General features: G+C 45.1%; 2 protein-coding genes across 2 annotated transcripts in view; both read left to right on the top strand.

Annotated features, from left to right (window-relative positions):
- mysm1 (Myb-like, SWIRM and MPN domains 1) overlaps positions 1–3407 on the top strand; it is a 91694-nt gene extending 88287 nt beyond the window's left edge. The window contains exon 20 of the mRNA XM_028810778.2: positions 3020–3407. Within this exon, the coding sequence (XP_028666611.1) occupies positions 3020–3178 (159 nt within the window). The 3' untranslated portion in view covers positions 3179–3407. The remainder of the gene's footprint in view (positions 1–3019) is intronic.
- Positions 3408–14742: 11335 nt separating this feature from the next.
- oma1 (OMA1 zinc metallopeptidase) overlaps positions 14743–21848 on the top strand; it is a 99094-nt gene continuing 91988 nt past the window's right edge. Inside the window, exon 1 of the mRNA XM_051932734.1 lies at positions 14743–14889. The gene's annotated coding sequence lies outside the window, so the exon portion shown is untranslated. The remainder of the gene's footprint in view (positions 14890–21848) is intronic.

The following is a 21848-nucleotide window of genomic DNA, read 5'->3' as shown; positions in this document are numbered from 1 at the left end:
TCTACTGCAATAATAATACCTTTTAGAATTTTAAAAACTACAATCATGTCCCTCTGTCCAGCAGGGGGCGCTTTCTTCCTGGGAATGTCTTTTCTTTTTTTCTTTGAACTGTGTGTGTGTGTGTGTGTGTGTGTGTGTGTGTGTGTATATATATATATATATATATATATATATATATATATATATATATATATATATATATATATATATATATATATATATATATATATATATAAATATATAAATATGTATGTATTCATGACATTCGTAGTCTGAATTACAATCTGACTGTATGGGTGGTAACCTACCAGGTAATGCTTGTGGTTGGTCTGCAAGTCGGCAAACATCCACCACGGTGCCCTCTTCAGTATATGTATATATAGTCATATGAAAAAGTTTGTGACCCCCCTCAGCCTGCATAATAATTGACTCTCCTTTCAACATATAAGATAACAGTGGTATGTCTTTCATTTCCTAGGAGTACTGCGGTGTTTTCTGAACAAAGATTTTTAGTGACGCAGTATTTAGTTGTATGAAGTGAAATCAAATGTGAAAAACTGGCTGTGCACAAATGTGGGTCCCCTTGTCATTGTGCTGATTTGAATGCCTGTCACTGCTCAATGCTGATTGGTTGATGAGCTCGTGAAGCCTTGAACTTCATAGACAGGTGTGTCCAATCATGAGATATAAAGGTATTTAAGGTGGTCAGCTGCAAGTTGTGCTTCCTTCCCTTTGACTCTCCTCTGAAGAGTGACAGCATGGGATCCTCAAAGCAACTCTCCAAACATCTGAAGACAAAGATTGTTCAGTCTCCTGGTTTAGGGGAAGGCTACAAAAAGCCATCTCAGAGGTTTAAACTGTCAGTTTTCAACTGTAAGGAATGGAATCAGGAAATGGAAGGCCACAGGCACAGTTGCTGTTAAACCCAGCAGGTCTGGCAGGCCAAGAAAAATACAGGAGCGGCATATGAGCAGGATTGTGAGAATGGTTACAGACAACCCACAGATCACCTCCACAGACCTGCAAGAACATCTGGCTGCAGATGGTGTATCTGTACATCGTTCTACAATTCAGTACATCTGTATGGCAGGGTGATGAGAAAGAAGCCCTTTCTGCACTCACGCCATGAACAGAGTCGCTTGTTGTATGCCAATGCTCATTTAGACAAGCCAGATTCATTTAGGATCAAAGTGCTTTGGACTGATGAGACAAAAATGGAGTTATTTGGTCAGAACAAAAAGCACTTTGCATGGCAGAAGAAGAACACCGCGTTCCAAGACAAACACCTGCTACCTACTGTCAAATTTGTGAATTTCCCCTTGGGATTAATAAAGTCTATCTATCCATCTATCCATCCATCCATCCATCCGGTGGAGGTTCCATCATGCTGTGTGACTACTTCAGGGACTGTGGTCCTTGTTAAAGTCGAGGGTCGGATGAATTCAACCCAATATCAATAAATTCTTCAGGATAATGTTCAAGCATCAGTCACAAAGTTGAAGTTATGCAGGGGTTGGATATTCCAACAAGACAATGACCCAAAACACAGTTGGAAATCTACAAAGGCATTCATGCAAAGGGAGAAGTACAATGTTCTGGAATGGCCGTCACAGTCCCCTGACTTGAATATCATTGAAAATCTATGGGATGATTTGAAGCAGGCTGTCCATCAAATTGAACTGAACTGGAGAGATTTTGTATGATGAATGGTGAACAAGACCTCCATCCAGAATCAGACACTCATCAGAGGCTATAGGAGGACAGCATCTAGAGGCTGTTAGATTTGCAAAAGGAGGCTCAACTAAGTATTGATGTCATATCTCTGTTGGGGTGCCCACATTTATGCACCTGTCTAATTTTGTTAACAGAAAATATGTAATATGCATCTTAATGCAATAAACTTAATGTCACTGCTGAAATCCTACTGTGTCCATAAGGCATGTCAGATATTAAAAGGAAGTTGCTATTTTGAAAGCTCCACCGATGAGAAACAAAAATCCAAAGAATTAAGAGGGGGTCCCAAACTTTTTCATATGACTGTGTGTGTGTATGTATGTGTATATGTATATATATGTGTGTGTATATATATATATATATATATATATATAATATATACTGTATATAATATGTGTATGTGTACCCTCAACTCCTACTGTTCACCACACTACATGTTCACTTATTCCAAGTTTCTGTGGTTCTCTGTGTGAACAAAAACTTCATAATGTGTGTGGATATTCACCCTTAACTTTCCAGCTGTGTCCCCGTGTTCTTGATGAACTCATTTTAAACTCACCGTCTCGATCCACTGGACTAATCCCCTTCCTAATTGTAAACACTTCAGTCGTGTCACCTCTTAATCTCCTGTAAAGGCTCAGCTCTTTTATATTTTTCCTCATAACTCATGCCGTGTACCCCTGGAATCAGCCCTGTTGCTCTTCTCTGGACCTTCTCTAGTGCTGCTATGTCTTTTTTGTAGTCTGGAGACCCAAACTGCACCCAGGACTCCAGATGAGGCCTCACCAGTGTGTTATTAAGCTTGAGCAGAACCTCCTGTGACTTTTACACCTTTGGGATGAATTGCAACGCTAATCACAAGCCAGATCTTCTCATCCTGACCTCACAAATGCTCTTTTGGCTGAATGGACACAAATTCCCCACAGAGGCACACCTGAGTCTTGTGGAGAGAAAAGTGGTGGCTGTTTTAGGGGGGTCAGCTCCATATGAATGCTCCTGGTTTTGAATTTGGGATATCCGATGAGCTCATATAGGTGTGACCGTCGGGTACCACAAGCTTTACACCATATAGTGAATATTAAAAAGGGCAGCAGCCACTGCATTGAGCACCACAGTCAGCTTCCTGTAATTCTGAGAAGGTTCCTGTTCTCATAAGCCAACTCTGTACCCATCTTCACAGCACTCATTTAACGCCCAATCTGATTGGTTCCCCTCTCTTATCGTGTCCTCCTATTTGTTCGTCTCCTCATTTGCTTGTCTTTCTCTCTTCTCCCCCCCAACCCAGATGCTGATGTCCATGAGGAAGTCGCTGGACCCTCTGCTGGATGTGAATCTCACGGGGGCCTACTTGGCTCAGATTGAAATGCTCTTCAAGTCGTGCTTCACAGCTGAAGGTGACAGTGGGGCTAAAGCAGGCGAGCCTGGCTGTCCATTGCAGGAGTAGCGGGCTTCTTGACTGTAAAATACCTTTATCTTTATTTATTTTATTATTCTTGTGTTCAGCTGTCTCTATATGTACTGTATATGGTGTCATTTGTAAATTACACTTACCAATAAAAACCACACATCGCCTGTCACAGCCCTCTGTAGGCTTCATTGGGTAACAGTTGTGGTGCCCCCCTCACTGCACTAATGAAGCTGGTTGATGGGCCGCCCCCATACCCATAATGCCTGTTAAAAACTGACTTCTAATGGGGGGGAACACATAATAGGGTAATCAGCCTGATTGAGCCCCTCCGACAAAAGGTGTCCCGACTCCGGGCAGGTCTGACACTGCGATCTTCCCAGAGTATCCCGTCATGTGACGTACCGCGGATTAGAAAAGCGAATCCTGTCACCTTCTACACACTTTGTGTTGTGTTATCCATTTTAAAAATGCAATGTATGACTTTGTCATTTATGCTCATCAATTGACACTGACGACAACCAAATAATGTCAAAGTGAAAACACGTTGAGAAAGGTTTGGTGATTTTTTTAAAAACATGAATAATAAAAGTATACTGACCTGTCGTTCTGTACTTTGTAGAAGCCCCTTTTGGTAACAACTCCAGCCTGCAGTCTTCTTGCTGACGTCTCCACAAGCTTTGGACACCTGCATCTGGGCAGTTTTATCCCATCCTTCCTGGCGGACAATCTCAAGCTGCCTCAGATGACATTAAAACAGTCCGGACAAGAGCTGGCATTCAGCCCGTCACGGCTCACCGGTCCTGTCCAGTTAATTCTCGTTGAGTTTTGAAAGGACCTCCTGTCCACCACACTACCTGGTCACTCATTCTATGTGTCTGTGCTTCTCTGTGTGAAGAAAAACTTCCTAATGTTTGTGGGAAATTTACCCTTTACAAGTTTCCAGATGTGTCCACATGTTCTTGATGAACTCATTTTAAAATAACCGTCTCGATCCACTGGACTAATTCCCTTCATAATTTTAAACACTTCAGCTGGGTCTCCTCTTCATCTCCTGAAGGCTCAGCTCTTTTAATTTTTCCTCATGACTCAACCCCTGTAGTCCCTGAATCAGCCCAGTCGCTTTTCTCTGGACCTTCTCTAGTGCTGCTATGTCCTTTGTGTAGCCTGGAGACCAAAACTGCACACAGGACTCCAGATGAGGCCTCACCAGTGTGCTGTAAAGCCTGAGCAGAACGTCCTTTGACTTGTGCTCCACCCATCAAGGCGCTATATAACCTGACATTCTGTTAGCCTTCTTAATGTCTAGAAGTTGATAGCTTAAAGTCCACTACAACTCCTTAGTTCTTCTCATAAGGTGGACTTTCGAACTTCAGACCTCCCATTGTGTGTTCAGACCTAACAAGACCTCAACTTAATACAAGTGTCAGGCTCAGCTCTTTTAATCTTTCCTCATAACTCATCCCCTGTAGCCCCCCATAATCAGCCTAGTTGCTCTTCTCTGGACCTTCTCTAGTGCTGCTGTGTCTTTATGGAGACCAAAACTCCACCCAGTACTCCAGATGAGGCCTCACCAGTGTGTTATAAAGCTTGAGCAGAATCTCCTGTGACTTGTACTCCACACATCAAGGCGCTATATAACCTGACATTCTGTTAGCCGTCTTAATGGCTTCTCAACACTGTCGGGAAGTCGATAACTTAGAGTCCACTATGACTCCTAAATCCTTCTCATAAGGTGGACTTTAGATTTTCAGACCTCCCATTGTGTATTCAAACCTCACTTTTGACTTCCTTCATATAATATTTTACATTTCATTACATTTTCTTCTGTTTAAACTGTAAAGGCTCAGCTCGTTAAATTTTTCTTCATAACTCATTCCCTGTAACCCTGGAATCTCCCTAGTCGCTCTTCTCTGGACCTTTTCTAGTGCTGTTGTGTCTTTTTTGTAGCCTGGAGACCCAAACTGCACCCAGGACTCCAGATGAGGCCTCATCAGTGTGTTTTAAAGCTTGAGCAGAACCTCCTGGGACTTGTACTCCACACATCAAGGCGCTATATAACCTGACAGTGTGTTAGCCTTCTTAATGGCTTCTGTCTGCCAGTGGAGAGTGTCGAGTCCACTACAACTCCTAAATCCTTCTAATAAGGTGGACTTTCAATTTTCAGACCCCCTGTTGTACACTCGGACCTAACAGGACCTAAACTTAATTCACATGTTAATCTCCGCTCTTTTAATCTTTCCTCATAACCGTCCCCTGTAGCCCCCCGTAATCAGCCTGGTCGTTCTTCTCTGGACCTTTTCTTGTGCTGCTATGTCCTTTTTGAGCCAAAACTGCACCCAGGACTCCAGATGAGGCCTCACCAGTGTGTTATAAAGTTTCATCTTTCTCATTAGATTGAAGGCTCCTCTAAAGGTCTGTCTTCAGGTCTCTCCACAGATGTTCCATGGGGTCTGTAGTCTGAGCCATGGGTGAGTCAATCAGGGACGCTCAGATGGCCACTCCAGGGTTGTCTTTGCTTTGGGTCGTTGAGGCGTCGCCCCAGTCTGAGGTGGTGTGCACTTCCTGAAGGACATCTCTGTGTTTGACTGCACCCTTCCTTCTGTCATTTCTGCCCAGTCTCTGTGTCCCTGACACTGGCACCCCTATGCTTCACCATGGAGGTGCCATTGACAGTTGATGGGCACTGCCTGGTTTTCTGTTTTCACTCCTGCCCATGGAGTTCACTTTTTGTCGCGTCAGAGCAGAAGTTCAGTTTCCTGGTGCTCTTTAATGGTGCACCATTGCAGGAGTTAGCCACTTTACCATAAACACCTGAATGGTGGAGTCCCACTGAGACAGCCGTCCTCCCATCTCAAGCTCTGACCATCAAGTTCTTGGCCAAGGCCCTTCTTGTCTCAGTTTGGCTGTCCTGGTGGCTCCAAACCTGTCCCGTTTTGCAATTACGGAGGCCACTTTTGCTACTGGGGACACTGGAAGCTTTGATCCAGGTCTGTGCCTCAACGCAGTTTAATTGTGGGGGTCTACAGAGAGTTCAACCTCAGACTTCATGGCTTGTGTGTGAATTGTGGGTCGAGTCGCATCAGCAGGACACGGGTGAGGCACTTGTCCTGCATGTGCCTCTGAAGGGCCATCACACCAACACCACCATATTTGCAGCTTCCATACGGAGACAATACACCATCACCTAATGGTGGTTCTCCTCGTCTGTTGCCCATCGCCGTAGGACTTTGATGCATTAGAAAGGATAAGGAAGATCAATAGAAGGAAGAGGAGTTGTTGATATCGGTGGCAGTCAATCATGCCACCTCACTTACTGTAATGGCAGGAAGTGGCACCACTTTGGATAGACTCCTTGGTGGGATAGGGTCCCTTAGTCAGGACTGCACCACTGGCCTTGCTGCCCATGGGTGGCCCCACCAGGACCATGTGACTCCTGACGTCATCGCTCGGGGGGGGAATCAATGATCACGCCAACTCCTCCACCACTGACTAAATAGAGGGGAATGACTGTGGGACCCTCCATACAGCAGGTGCATGTGGGCCTAAGTGATGTCCAGCCAATTCAGGTGGCCACAGATGGACTCGGGTGAACTTCTAGAACAATCTGAAGGAGAAGAAAAGCAAACTAGTGCCACCTGAGCACAATGCGGAGGGCCACGGCAAACAGCCCAAGTACGCCTGTGAGGGAGGGAGGGACTTCAATTTGTCATTTTGAATACATTTGCATAACTTGCTGTGTTGGCTGATGGGTAAAATAAGTCAAATCTCTCCATTTAAAGTTAAATGGACGACACAAGGAAGTGTGCAGAAAGTGCCGGGCGCTGGAGACTCTCAGTCCAGTCAGTGTCCGCAGTGATCGGGGGTGCTTGTGCGTTACGGGCCGCTGGGCACAGACCCTTCAGTTGATGTGCACATGAAGTCGGGACCCCAGCCCACCATCTATTCACTTATTAAAATGTTTAGAGCAAACCTCAGCTTTATCGTCTGAAGTGTTCTGTCTTTAATTATCCCTTAAATTGAGGACTTAGTGCCAGTTCTTACCCTGTGGTCAGTGAAGCGGTCTTCATGCCAGTGGTGCCAGTCTGTCTGTGGGTAAACATTTGGCCCTGCAGTGTTCATTAGACCCTCGTCTGCCTTTGTGGTTACATCCAGGCGGTGGCCGGGTGACACTAAACTGACCCCACTGTGTGTGTGTGTGTGTGCCCCCTGTGATGGACTGCTGCCCATCCAAAGGTTTGCTCCTGCTTTGCCCTTTATACGTACTTGCTGGGTTTAGGCTTCAGCCCCCACCCAAGCCCCCCCCCACAGCCCTGCTCAGGGTTAAGTGGTCTTAGAAACTGGTATGCTGTGTCCGATGTGAACATTTATGTCGTTAAGCCTTCCCACTTGTAGTCTGTGAAGGGGGCTTCATGCCAGGTGCTGCCAGTCTGGTCTCTGGCCCTGCAGTGTTCTCTGTCCCCTCTTGGGTGAGTATGGGGGGTGTCTGTGAGTGTAGCCAATCTGAACTGTCCGTTTCAACGATGGAGCTTGAAAGTCAACCCCCTCCCCCCCCCCCATATTAAATTGAGGACCACCCTTTTTTTTTTTAAATTGTGAGTTTTTCCCCAGTCAGCCACGCAGGACGTCCCGGCAGAAAGGTGTGAACAGTCCAGGGGTCCGAATTGTGCCTCGGGCCGCTCTGAAGACCAAACACACCCAAGGGTGGGTGCCACCTTCTGACAAGCCTCTTGTGTCTTTCACCTAATGCAGCCAATGGGTGACTCCACAAGGGGGCTGGCAGGGGGTCCCTACACTTTGTCTATTAAAAAAAAAAAAAAAGTAACACACTATGTCCCCCTTTGGGTCTGTTACTACCCTCAACCAGAAAGATATGGGGAGGTGCCCACTTTGGTTACTTCAGTACGTTACACAAGGTGGTCGTCTGGGTCTACGCTACCCCACGGCATAAGGGGGCACACATCCTCAGTCATGTGGCTATGTTAAGGGGCAGAGGGTCATCACTTGGGGGCACAAGAGGATTATCTGAATGTTCTCACTTTGGGGATAGCAGAGAGGGCGCTGGCATGCCAAGTCGGTGGGTGGGCCTCTCCCCTGTCGGCCATCTCGTCCGTGTTGGTGATCAGGCCCACGTGGTGCTGTCATCAGAATCTAATTTGATTATAATAAAGTTGGTGCTCTGCCTGGGTACCCAGTAATAGAGAGGGCTCAGCACGTGACCCTGTGGAGTGCCCATGTTGAGGAGGGTGTGTGTGGAGGATCTGATGCTGCCAGTCTGCATGCATGTGTGGGGTGTGCCAGTCCAGACCAGGGCTCACCCACTTGGTCTACACAGCTGCCCACCAGAGCCTTTTCATCTGCTAACTGACCTGTCGGTGACATTTTGAGATCCTCGTTTTCTGCTCCTGTAGTTCCAAGTGTGAGTGAAGCACAACCAGGAGACCACCAAAGGACGACCTCGTCTCACATCTAGGGGGCTTCGATCAGCACGGCAGGTGCCAATGTCCCGTCCTCCTGTCCCAGAATCACAGAGCAGTGAAACATCAGCACTGTGGAGTGGTGGGGTGGGCCATGCGGTCCACCTGTACAGGTAGCCGTAACCTAATGGGATTTGAACACGTGAATAAAGAACTGCTGCGGTGGATGGAAAGGGGCTGCTGGGCTTTTCAGCATTTAAAGTCGCACTGCACCCCAGGAGCTCCAAAAACACAAGAGGATTGTCAAGGGGGGCTTACGGTGGTCCTGGATTTTGTTGAAACTGCGGCCCACGTCGCTGAAGTCTGAACCTCATCGGATGAGTTTAAAGGAATCTGAAATGACGTCACTCCACCCGCACCTTCTTTCCTTTTGATCGATAACTGGACGTCCTGTTCGCCAGTCCTTTATAACCAGAAGGCGTCGCTTTTCTTATTTGTCATCTAAAAAATAATTGACGGTGCTGTTAGTTTAAAATCCGTATCCGTGCTGGCTCCGAGGGTCGAGGTCTGCGCCTGCGCCGCTAATCGGAATAACGAATCTCGTAAACGGCAGAAGTGACTCCGCCCCGTTGAGCTGTCCGACCACAGAGTCCCCGTCATAGGCTTTAGCAAGAACTCGGGGACATGAAGTGTCAGGACCGAGAGTCAGTGGGACAATAAGGGGGGGGGGGGGGGGGGCAGACACAGCTGACTTAACAGGTAAAAATGTGAATTTATTGAAGGTCAGAAAAGGCGCACTAACACGACAATGATGAATTAAGATGAAAAAATAAAGGGTAACACATGACACGCAACAAAAATAATGTTGAATAAAAAAAAAGATCAGCCCCCTTTTTAATATTATTGACCTGCGCTCTCCTTCTACCTAAAAAAATAAAATAAACCTCAGAGTTAAAGCTGACTTGTCCTGGCGAATGGGAATTCCTGCCTAGTGCCCTGCAGCTCCCCCGTTTCTGGCGTAAAGACCACCTTTAATCCTGGGTCTTAACGCTCCTCGCGCTTCCCAGTCACGCGCCTCGTCAATACTTTCTATGTGCTGACTGCGCTGAACGCGCACGCGCGCGCGCACCATGTCCTTCTCTCATGCCCGCCACGCGCCTCTCTCTAAGTTCCTTCAATAAGGGCGCGCACAAAAAGGGCGACCTCAATTGAGCGCGGCGAATAAAGGCGTTCGTAGATAATTTAGATAATAATAAAATATCTACGTGGCATTGCACATAATCTACAGCTTCAAGTGTAACACAACAATGAGTAAGAGCAGAAAACAACGAAATATAAGAGCTTTAGAAATAGTTTGTTAGAAGTTCATGCATTAATTAATTGGATGTTTTAATATTCTTGCTTTCGCCTTTTTATACGTTCAATCATTGCCTTTATCTAATACATTTTCTGTAATAATTTTGTTGCGTTTGCCTTTATTCGCTGCGCCCAGTTGAGGTCGCCCTTTTGAAGCTCGCCTTTTTGTGCGCGCCCTTAATGAATAGAACCCAGCCACCAAACACCAGAAGGACGCGGAGACGAAGCTCGACGGGCAGCGGGCACGCGCCCCGACCCGAGGGCGCCACCCCGTCCGCTCCGAAGCCCGTCAACCCACAGCCGCTTCACTTGTGCGCCCGAGGAACAAACCGGTAAGTAACAAAAAGTGTTTCTTTTATTATAAGGGCGGTGACTTTTAAATTGTTACATCGGGTGGCGTTTCCTCACATGGGCTCCTGAGCAAAGCCCTTAACCCGTCCTGCGTATGACGTTAACCTGCATCCAGCACTGTAGGGAAATCTTGAAGGTTGGTGGCAGGACTGGCACTCCAGGGACTGTTCCAGGGTGGGTGGTCCTGAGGGGTCCCAACCCAGGTGGCTCGTCGTGTGGTGGGTGAGGCAGTGCGCTGTAACCTCTCAGGGTCGCAGGGATTATGTACTGTATACTGTATTTCCAAAAAATATTGTATCAAAACTATTTAAAAAATAATTTTATAAAAAAATAACCTCATTAAAAAAAAAAAATAAAATGCTCCCTTACTAAAATCTTGTTTAACAAAAAAGGGGCACTGAGGGTCCCCAGCCCTGTACGAGGGCCCTCCAACTCGCAGGGAGAACTTGAAGGTTGGGCAGGACTGGCACTCTTGGGACTGTAAAATTAAAACACACAAAACCTGGCACCGTGTGGAGCTGAGGGGTCCCAATCCAAATGGTTTGTCATGCGGTGGGTAATCAGCAGCTGCTGCCAACCTCTTAGTTTAAAATGGGGCGAATTAATAGTCAAATATGGAGACAGCAAGCGGTTGCATGGAGAAGTACGAGGATCAAAGCTTTTGGGCAGAGCCATCCATCACCAGCAGAGGTTGTAATGTCACATGGTCTGGGACCCCCTAACCCCCCCGCCATATATTTAAGACATAATGGTGGGAGCAGAGAGTGACGAGAGGGGGAGGACCACATCAATGATGAGTCAAGTCGGAAAGAGAGACAACTCGTGCGCCACCCTGAATGCCCACCTTTGACATTTTCCCAGTCAGCCTTCTAAGACTGCAGACATCCAGCCTTTGCCATCTGCCTGTTTCGTGTTTCGTGCTTTTAAATGTCTACCCTTTATCTTTAGACCCAGAGTGCCCAGAGTACTGAAGTGAATATTAGGACACCCGGTGCAGGGGAGGTCACCATTTGCTTTGATCTACAGGGGGCGCCTCAAGAAGAAGATGTAGGACGCTGAGGGTCAATAGATGGCATGTGCCCAAACCGGTGTGGGAGCCTTCATGTGTCTCGGGGTCTCCCTTACATTTGTTAGCGCCGGAGTGCATGAAGGACTAGAGAGGACAGCAGGAATCACTCATACGGTACTCCTGTGGATGGGCATCTTGTGTGGGGGGTCCTACAGCGTGAATATCAGAACAGTCGGCCGAGGACAAAGCTGGCCAGTCCTGCCCACTCAACTCCTCCAAAATCCTGTCACGTCAAGTTTGTAAAGTCCCAAATGTCCCCCTGTCTACCACATGACTTGGTCGCTTCTTCTACTCTTCTCTGCCTAAGGTTGTGCCAAGTTTACCCTTAACAGGTTTCCAGCTGTGCTCTTGATTGACTCGTTTTAAAGTCACGCTACCAGGGAGGGCCCCTCTGCCAGTCCCCTTGTGTAAACCACCAGGATGACCCAAGTGACACTCCTTGACCTTCCCCTTAATGGCCTGATGCAAAAAAACCAATGAGCTGGGCAGAAAAGCACAGTCAGCCATGGACTGTGGAAGTGGGGGTCCACACCTGTGCCAGGGCCTCGGTTGCTTTTTGGCCTTTGGTTTGTACTCTTGTCCTGGTATTTTTTACATAAGCTATGGAGTGAGGTTGGCACCGTCAGAGAGGGGTGCATCTTGTGGGTTGGTTGCTGTGTGCCCTCAGACCAGCCCCCCTATCCACTATGGAGGTTGGCAGCTTTAAATTCCTCGCAGTGACCACTGCTGATGACCTGATGTGGGCACAACAACATGTCATCTCCTGTCAAGAAGGCCCACTGGCACCTCAACTTTATCGGACACCTAATGGCTGCTCATGCTTCTCCATCTTTTCTCACAAATTCTGAATAAGCTGGGACTGTGATGTGTACACCAACTGAAGGGCGTGTGGGACTGGCTGGCATCTGGCAGATTATGGTGGGCCAGTCTGGGCAAAGTCCACAGACCAATGTTGGTTTCCAGTCCATCCTTGCTTGTGGGCCAAGGTGCTCTGTCTTCTTGATTCTATCCATCTTAATAAAAGGAGAAGTACCTGTGTGTCTGTCTGGTTGCAGCGTCTCTGTCATTCCAACTGATGGCGTATCACAAACGTTATTGCTGCTTTTACAAATCCCTTATCAAATGGCATATAACAGAGGCATATGCATTGCATTTAAATTGCCAATAGATGGCGCATCAGAAACATTTGTAGTAATGCATTTTAATAGTGAAAATGTTTGTGATGCGCCATTTGTTGGAATAACAAATGCAATGCATCCACCCAAATAAAAAGGTAAGTGCCCATGTGTCATTCCAAGAGATGGTGCATCGCAAACGTTATCACTGCTTTTACAAATCCCATACCAAATGGCATATAACAGAGACATATGCATTGCACGCTGCCTTGTAAACTTTAATGCTGACGTCTATGTTGATTATTTAGATTTCAACCCATCTTAAATGGGTAGCACATCTAGTTTGTTAATAAAAACAAGTGTCTGTTGGTCCGTCTCTGTGTCTCTATCTGTCTGTCCATCTGGTTTCTATGTCTCTGTCATTCCAACAGGTGGTGCATTGCAAACATTTGTAGTAATAAAATGCATTACATTTGTCATTCCAACAGATGGTGCATTACAAATATTTGTAATAATAAAACACACTTGTCATTCCAACAGATGGTGCATTACAAATATTTGTAGTAATAAAATGCATTTGGCATTCCAACAGATGATGCATTACAAATATTTGTAGTAATAAAATACATTTGCCATTCCAACAGATGGTGCATTACAAATATTTGTAGTAATAAAATACATTTGTCTTTCCAACAGATGGCGCATTACAAATATTTGTAATAATAAAACACATTTGTCATTCCAACAGATGGTGCATTACAAACATTTGTAGTAATAAAATGCATTACATTTGTCATTCCAACAGATGGTGCATTACAAATATTTGTAGTAATAAAATTCATTTGCCATTCCAACAGATGGTGCATTACAAATATTTATAGTAATAAAATACATTTGTCATTCCAACAGATGGCACATTACAAATATTTGTAGTAATAAAATACATTTGGCATTCCAACAGATGGTGTATTACAAACATTTGTAGTAATAAAATGCATTACATTTGTCATTCCAACAGATGGTGCATTACAAATATTTGTAGTAATAAAATACATTTGCCATTCCAACAGATGGTGCATTACAAATATTTATAGTAATAAAATACAATTGTCATTGCAACAGATGGCACATTACAAATATTTGTAGTAATAAAATACATTTGGCATTCCAACAGATGGTGCATTACAAACATTTGTAATAATAAAATGCATTGCATTTGTCATTCCGACAGATGGCACATCACAAACTTTAACACTGTTTTTTACGAGTCTCATACCAAATGGCAGATAGCAGAGACTCACACATTACATGCTGCACTGTAAATGTTAATGCTTAGGTCTATGTTAATTACTTAGATTTTAACTCATCTTAGATGGATAGCATGGCTAGTCCTTTAATCAAAGAGTTGCATGTGTCGTCTATCTGTGTGTCCTTCTGGTTGTTATGTCTTTGTCATTCCAAAAGATGGTGCATCACAAACATGTGTGGTAATAAAATGCAGTGCCTTGAGCATGGGAAAGGCGCTATATAAATAAAATGTATTATTATTATTACTATTGCATTTGTCATTTTACCAGATGACATATTTTAAACTTTTTTTAGTTAATTTGTTATTCCAACTTATGGCATAAACTGCTTTGACAAATCCCATACCAAATGGCAGATAGCAGAGACTCACACATTGCATGGTGCACTGCAAACGTTAATGCTGAGGTCTGCGTTGGCGTTAAATACTTCATTACGCGATGAGTCCTACACGTTTCTTCTCCACCTCTCCATTAAGTTCATCTCCCTGTTTTTTTTTTTTTTTTTTTTCTTCTTCTAAAAGTTTCAGATGTGGAATGCAGTTGGTGGCGCAGTGGGTAGCGCTGCTGCCTCGCAGTTAGGAGACCCGGGTTCGCTTCCCGGGTCCTCCCTGCGTGGAGTTTGCATGTTCTCCCCGTGTCTGCGTGGGTTTCCTCTGGGCGCTCCGGTTTCCTCCCAAAGTCCAAAGACATGCAGGTTAGGTGGATTGGCGATTCTAAATTGGCCCTAGTGTGTGCTTGGTGTGTGGGTGTGTTTGTGTGTGTCCTGCGGTGGGTTGGCACCCTGCCCGGGATTGTTTCCTGCCTTGTGCCCTGTGTTGGCTGGGATTGGCTCCAGCAGACCCCCGTGACCCTGTGTTCGGATTCAGCGGGTTGGAAAATGGATGGATGGATGGATGGATTAGTACGGGTGGTGTAACAAGACTACTTGCCGGCTCCTTCTGTTTACTTGGTAACCATGTAAGAGAAAGCCGCGCCGGAACACGCTGAGACGCGCGTGCGTTTGTGTCACTTCGGACGCTTTTCGGCGCTGTACCGCCCTGAGGAGTGCGCGCGCCCCGCGTCACTTCAGTGCGAGTCAAAGAGGGCGAGCGGCGGGTTTTGAACTGCACGAGAAAGGTCGGCGCTGTCGCGACAGGTAAGTTATTCGTTGTTTGGTCGGACGTTTGTGGTGACGCGTGCTTGCGTGGAGCGAAAGCGAGTTATGATAAGACTAACAAAAAGGCAATCATTATAACAAAAGTGAAGTTTTGTAATCTAACAAACCCCGTGTATCCGCGCGCTCTGTCTCTCTGTGAAGTGTCTGTGTGTTTTGTGAGACACCTTCAGTGTACGCACCGTGACACGTCAGTGAGGTAACCTGGGGGTGTTTCGGGTCTTTCTACACTCTCGACCATGCGACCCCAGCCGGTGTTAGTCAGTCCCCAACTTGCGTTCCAGCAGCAAGTGCCCTCTCCGCGGCTTCAGTAGCCAACCTAATGGCGTTTCTCTTCGCCCACCCCTCGAGACACCCGGCAGCATTAGGGTTTTGTACAGCGAACAGCCCGACAGCCCGCCTCAAATGGGCTTGCCGCGTGTTTGCCAGCCTGGCCGGTGACTTTGTGCCACCAGCTCCTGGCACTTATCCGCTTGTTCGCTTTCTCTTCTTTGAGCTCCGCCATGAGCACCTGCTGGGTGGCCTCCTAAAAGATGAGCCCCGACCAGCATGGCTGCTGCTTCCTTTCCTTTCCCAGCTGGGTGGCCACCCTGGATGAACATTCTGACAGAGACGTTTACGTTTTCTTTTTTTATTAACATTTTATTGAATTTATTAAAGTCAAACAACACTCCATACAAGCAACTCAAATTCTGTAAGACTGGGGTCAAGTCAAGTCAAGTCATCCCCACCCATGAGAGTGAGAGCTCGGCCAACAGAGTAAAACCTTCATAGCAGAAAAGATAAGTAAATAAATAAATAGAATAAAAAGAGGGAAGAGAATCCGCTTCCTCAATTTAAATGCTTATTGTTAAATGTTACTGATCAGATCCTGAGAGGCTTTAAAAACGTTTAGTGCCAATTTGACTTTTTCTAATTTCAAGTAGTATTTACCATCAGTCCCCACTGACTTGACAGAGCGGAGTTCGGGTTCTTCCAGTTGAGCGAGACGAGTCTGAGTGCCAATAGTGAAGTAAAGGCCATGACGGTTTGTGTGTCCTTCTCCACTTTAAGCCCCTCGGTGAGCCCACCACACACGGCTCTTAGTGGATTAGGAGTGTCAGGGACGCCCAGGTTTGTTTGCTTTTTCATTTCTCATTTGAGATGCCAGTATGTCGTAAGGACGGGGGGGGATTGCCTTCCAGGGGCCGTGTATTTCCCTCAGTACATTAAGTGGCAGCGTCCCCCCTGACGTGGCTCCTGTTTGGACAACTTTGAGGTTACGTGGGAGTTGTAGCTGCAGTGGGAAGCCCTGTTGTGGACCGTGGGCCCTGCTAGAGGGCGCTGCTGGGCGGAGGTTTAGGTCGGTCAGACCTGCAGGTTCTTCCTGGCAGTGGCACTCATGTGGCTGATGTACTCCTGGGTCCAGGTGAGGAGCGACACACACACACACACACACATATCTTATGTGCCTTTATTGGCGCTGTGTTATTGCCACTGTTGTGAGTTGGCATTCAGTTCAGATTTTCATTGCACTTTGTCCACATGACAATCAGTTCAACTTTGAAGTTTCCACCTACAGAAGTGAGGAGTTTGTTCGCCAGGCTTTCCAAATAGCTTTACTCGTCAGAGTCTCTTCTGTGTCTTTCACAGAGCCTCCTGTGTATTTGGGAGACTGTCACACTGTCACCGCACACTGTACTGTTGACACCAAACAGGGTGGCTCCATGGAGACGAGTCACTGGCGGCAAATTCTTTTCATGCTTTTAGTGCGGTGCAAAAAAAAAAAAAAAAGGTGGGATTTGACTGAAAATTCAACTTCTTTGCCCAAAGTTACATGCCTACCCCCCCATGGTGCGTTTGTAAGTAAGTTGTCTCATTGACAAACTTGACAGCAGTGTACAGTTGTGCTTGAAAGTTTGTGAGCCCTTTCGATCACGGGTGTCGAACTCCAGTCCTGGAGGGCCGCAGTGGCTGCCGGTTTTCATTCTAACCGTCTTCTTAATTAGTGACCCATTTTTGCTGCTAATTACCTTCTTTAGCATTCATTTTAATGAACTTGACTCAGACCCCTTAGTATTTTCTTTTTCCTTAATTAGCAGCCAAATAACAGTGAGACACAAAACGAGCCGCCACATGAGCAGCTCACCTGTGCCCATCACACAATATTTGAAAATAAAGAAAGGTGAAGGTCTCAGTAAGGCTGATCTCTCAGGTCACCAAAGCATCTTGACATTGGTGTTCTTAAATAAATAAATTAATTAATAAATAAAAAAAAAAAAACAGAAAATCAACAGTTTTGGAAATGTCTATTGTGGCAGAATGAGAGCAACAACAGGCCATGAAATTAGATAACGAGTTTAATTAACTGCAGGAATCGGCTTCTCATTAAGAAACTGGTTGAAGTGAAATTGGTTGGAGTTTGAAGCCCCAGTTTAGCTGGTCATCTGTTGGCTCGTTTCATGTCTCATTTCTGTTTGGCTGTCATTTAATGAAGAAAGGAATAAATTCAGAGGGCTGAATCTTTAAAAACAGGGCTATTGAAATGAAGGGAAAATTAATTTAATTAGCGGTGGAAACTGATCACTGATTAGGAAAAGGGTCTGAATGAAAACCTGCAGCCACTGCGGCCCTCCAGGGGGGTATTTTCCATACGTCGCTTAAATCATCTGAGATCAGGTGCCTCATCTTGGAAGAGTTAATGCCGGTGACACTCATCCAGATAAGTCGGTTTTTCAAACTCAGCCGTGTATTAGATTAGTCGAGCTAGATCTAATCATACGAGATGAATGCGCGCGCCCGCGCTGATTGAAAAGCCCATATATGTTGAGTCTAGAAAACATGATCAGCAAGCCTTTGATAGGCTGTAACAAAATGATGAAAGAACGGGCGCATTTTTTTTTCCACACAAGCGGAGCAGGACCTTTCATTCGAAGGACATGAAGAATTTCAAGATTTAATATACACAAGGGGTAACACTGCAAAAGCAGCCCAGACCAGAAAAGACGGCTGGCAAAAAGTGGCCGACAAATTAAATGCTAAGTAGTGTGCATTGTACTTACTGAATGCAGCGTTTCATTTCCTATGTGTCAGATTAATTATTATTTAATATGTTATAATACCAGATCAAACGTGAGCACAAGGAGAACATGGGAACAGGTTAAAGTGAAGTACAAGAATATACTTCAAACTGGTAAATATTGGTATATAACTATTTAAAGAATTGATGACATAAAGAATCATATATAATATAAAAAACATTAATTCTAAAGCTAATAAGAAGGCAGACAAACTTGTGTCTGACCAATGAGATATTGATGAAGGTCAAATATTTGATGAAGACACTGTGTCTGATTATTCATCAGGAGGAGAGGTACATTTTCCAAATAATGTTTGATCAAACTCCACTCTGATCAGTCCCATGTGCCCCGATCACATTTGGAAATCCTGGGTAATGAGAATGTTATGCTGATTCAGATTCTTTCAGGCCCGGTCTTAGGTATTATGGGGCCCTAGGCGAAAGGGGGGTCCAGGGGCAGCTCTGTGAAATGCGTGAAAATTAGACCAAGGAGTCGATCCGGGGCCCTAGGCAGTCGCCTATGCCTAAGGCCGGGCCTGATTGGGACAAATAATGCTGTAGTATATTTAAGTATATATGACAATTGCTCACTCAGACAATTTGTTTTGGGGCCCCCAAGAAGGCGGGGGCCCTAAGCTATAGCTTGTGTAGCTTATACGTAAATCCTGCACTGGATTCTTTATGGAGCTGTGGGTGTTTTAGCCTGTGTGTTACCTACCTGCAATGGCATGAAACGCCTCTTTTATTGTCTACACATGCAGGTGTCCAGGAAACACAATGAAAACCCAAAGGAAATGTTTCAAAGCCAAACAGACTTCATGAATTGCCTGGCAAACTGTACTTTTCGATAGATGTTCCGCATCGCCTATAAAAAAAAGTGCCGCTTGCAAGAAACCTTAAAGCAATGCCTACTGTCTGTGTGGTTGTGAGAGCCCGACTTCGCCGAGTTTGACTTCGAATATAAGGTACTAATAAATCTTTGAGGTACAATATTCCCCCTCGGCTAAAGCGGTATCTTTTGTACAGAATTTCCTCCGGGACCAATAAAGGATCTTGCCGATCGCGCAAAACCCTCTCTATATGAAAAATCTCTTTGTATAATTTGCGCACCGATATCAATTGGTCGCTCATTCATGAACGGCAAAGTCATGACTGGATGACTTCCACGCACCGTCACTGATCACGTGTGTAAACTAATCCTTGTTTACGTAGAACTAACTGCTCCGAGCGGTCTGAGGATTAGGATGTGTTGCTATGACAACACATCCAGCAAGAGTTTCGAAAAACCGACAGATCAGGATCAGGCCAAATCGTCAACAATTACATCCGGCTAAACGACTAATCCACGTACGAAAAATACCCCCCAGGTCTGGAGTTCGACACCCCTGCAAGTTTAGAATCTCTATATATAATTCACTAAGCAACCGACCATGGCACGCATGACAGAGCCCCGCCCTCCCACACCCTTTACCTTCACATTGTTTTCCTGTTATTTCTGATCCCATTCAACAACTCTGTGGCGACATCGACTTCTCAACTGTGACTCCAGAACAACTCAGCACGCGAGCTATATTAAGTGTCACCAACGAAAACTCGCTACACCTTAAAGAAACTTATCCCTACTGATGAAGTAACTCACCAGCGTTGCCTCCATTGTCACAGATAATCCCGCAGATCAAGTTTCATTCCCCGAAGAATTTCTTAACAGTCTTCCTCCCACTGGCATGCCTATGCATAAACTCAAAATTAAAACAGGTTCAGTCGTTATGCTTCTCAGAAACCTAATGCCAGCAAGAACTCTGTGTGATGGCACTGGACAGACTGTTACCAGCATTCACCGCAATGTACTGGAGTGTAAGACTATCGCAGCTCCTACCTCACAAACTGTCCTTATTCCCTGGATATCCCTGACCCCATCAGTTCAAATTTGCCTTTTACGTTTACACGCACACAATTTCCTGTTAGATTGGCCTTTGCGATGACAATTAATAAGACAATTAATAATGCCTGTATCTGCCAAACCCAGTCTTCAGTCACAGACAATTATATGTTGCTCTCTCCAGAGTTCCATCTTTTCATTCACTCAGTCGTATCCTCAAACCCACCCCATTTGGACAACTGTGTCTTTCAGGAAGTGTTCACCCATCAATACATAATTATGTGGCATATGCTACACTGCGGGTTGGCAAGTTTTCTACATTCCTGCACAAATATGTCCTAAAAAATCATCAGATTTTCACTCAAGTCCTAAAAGTAGATAAAGAAAAACCAGTTAAACAAATGAGACAAAAATATTATACTTGGTCATTTATTTATTAATCGAATATTCCATATTTGTGAGTGGCAAAAGTATGTGAAGCTCTAGGATTAGCAGTTAGTTTGAAGGTGAAATTCGAGTCCGGTGTTTTCAATCAATGGGATGACAATCAGGTGTGAGTGGGCACCCGGTGTTATTTAAAGAACAGGGATCTATCAAAGTCTGCTCTTCACAACACGTGTTTGTGGAAGTGTATCATGGCACGAACAAAGGAGATTTCTGAGGACCTCACAAAGAGAGTTGTTGATGCTCATCAGGCTGGAAAAGGTTACAAAGCCATCTGTAAAGAGTTTGGACTCCACCAATCCACAGTCAGACAGATTGTGTACAAATGGAGGCAATTCAAGACCATTGTTACCCTCCCCAGGAGGGGTTGACCAACAAAGATCACTCCAAGAGCAAGGTGTGTAATAGTCGGCGAGGTCACAAAGGACCCCAGGGGAACTTCTAAGCAACTGAAGGCCTCTCTCACATTGGCTGATGTTCATGAGTCCACCATCAGGAGAACACTCAACAACAATGGTGTGTGTGGCAGGGTTGCAAGGAGAAAGCCACTGCTCTCCAATAAAACATCGCTGCTCATCTGCAGTTTGCTGAAGATCACGTGGACAAACCAGAAGGCTATTGGAAGAAAGTTCTGTGGACGGATGAGACCAAAATAGAACTTTGTAGTTTAAATGAAAAGCGTTATGTTTGGAGAAAGGAAAACACTGCATTCCAGTTTAACTGTTTTAGGGCTAATTTTTTTTTGTTTCTTTTCTCCCAGGGCTGAATATTTTTCCAAAAACTAACTTTTTTTTTAAAAAAAGAACACAAAGCAATTGAAATCAACAAAAAATATTTGTTGTATGAGCCTGCATACTCTAAGATTTCACATACATTTTACACAGCAAAGTCCTGCAAAGTCTGATCTCGCTCAAAGCAGGCAATTTCAGTCATTGCCACATTGCACTGCTTACCATATGTGTTGCTTTGGTGCCTACTTTTCAATTGTTTGTTGCTGCACTTTCTCACATATATTGTTAGTGTGTACTGTAGAGAGACAAGTCACCCGTTTGCCATCGTGCCATGCCACTGCCACCAAGTTATCTGCCCACATAAAAACCATATTGTCACCTCTTTTCATCTTCAGCCTGTGAAGCCATTTGTCTCCTGTTCACCGTCACTGTGCCACAAGCTCCAATTCCTCTGCTCTGTAGCTCCATGAACACTTCTGGTGATGTATAAAAATTGTCCAAATGTACACAACATGACCCAAATGTTCATAGCCCTGCAACAGCTCCAGCACAACCTGACTTGTCGAGGGACAGTTCTCTCTTTGTAAGAAATACTTTCCTGTATATGTGATTACTTTCAGGCAGAAACCAGTGTTTGCTTCTGCCAGTACAAAATCCTTTATGCCACACTTTGTGGGCTTCTCTGGCATAAATTTGCAGAAAAAAAGGTGTCCCTTTTATTTTATCATAGACTAGCAAAATACCCGCACTTCACAGCAGAGAAGTAGTGTGTTAAAGAGGTTATGAAAAAGTAAAGGAAACATTTTAAAAATAACGTAACATGATTGTC

This window comes from Erpetoichthys calabaricus, chromosome 10 (assembly GCF_900747795.2).
Source record: "Erpetoichthys calabaricus chromosome 10, fErpCal1.3, whole genome shotgun sequence".
Lineage (NCBI taxonomy): Eukaryota > Metazoa > Chordata > Cladistia > Polypteriformes > Polypteridae > Erpetoichthys > Erpetoichthys calabaricus.
This window is presented reverse-complemented; position numbering and strand designations above follow the sequence as displayed.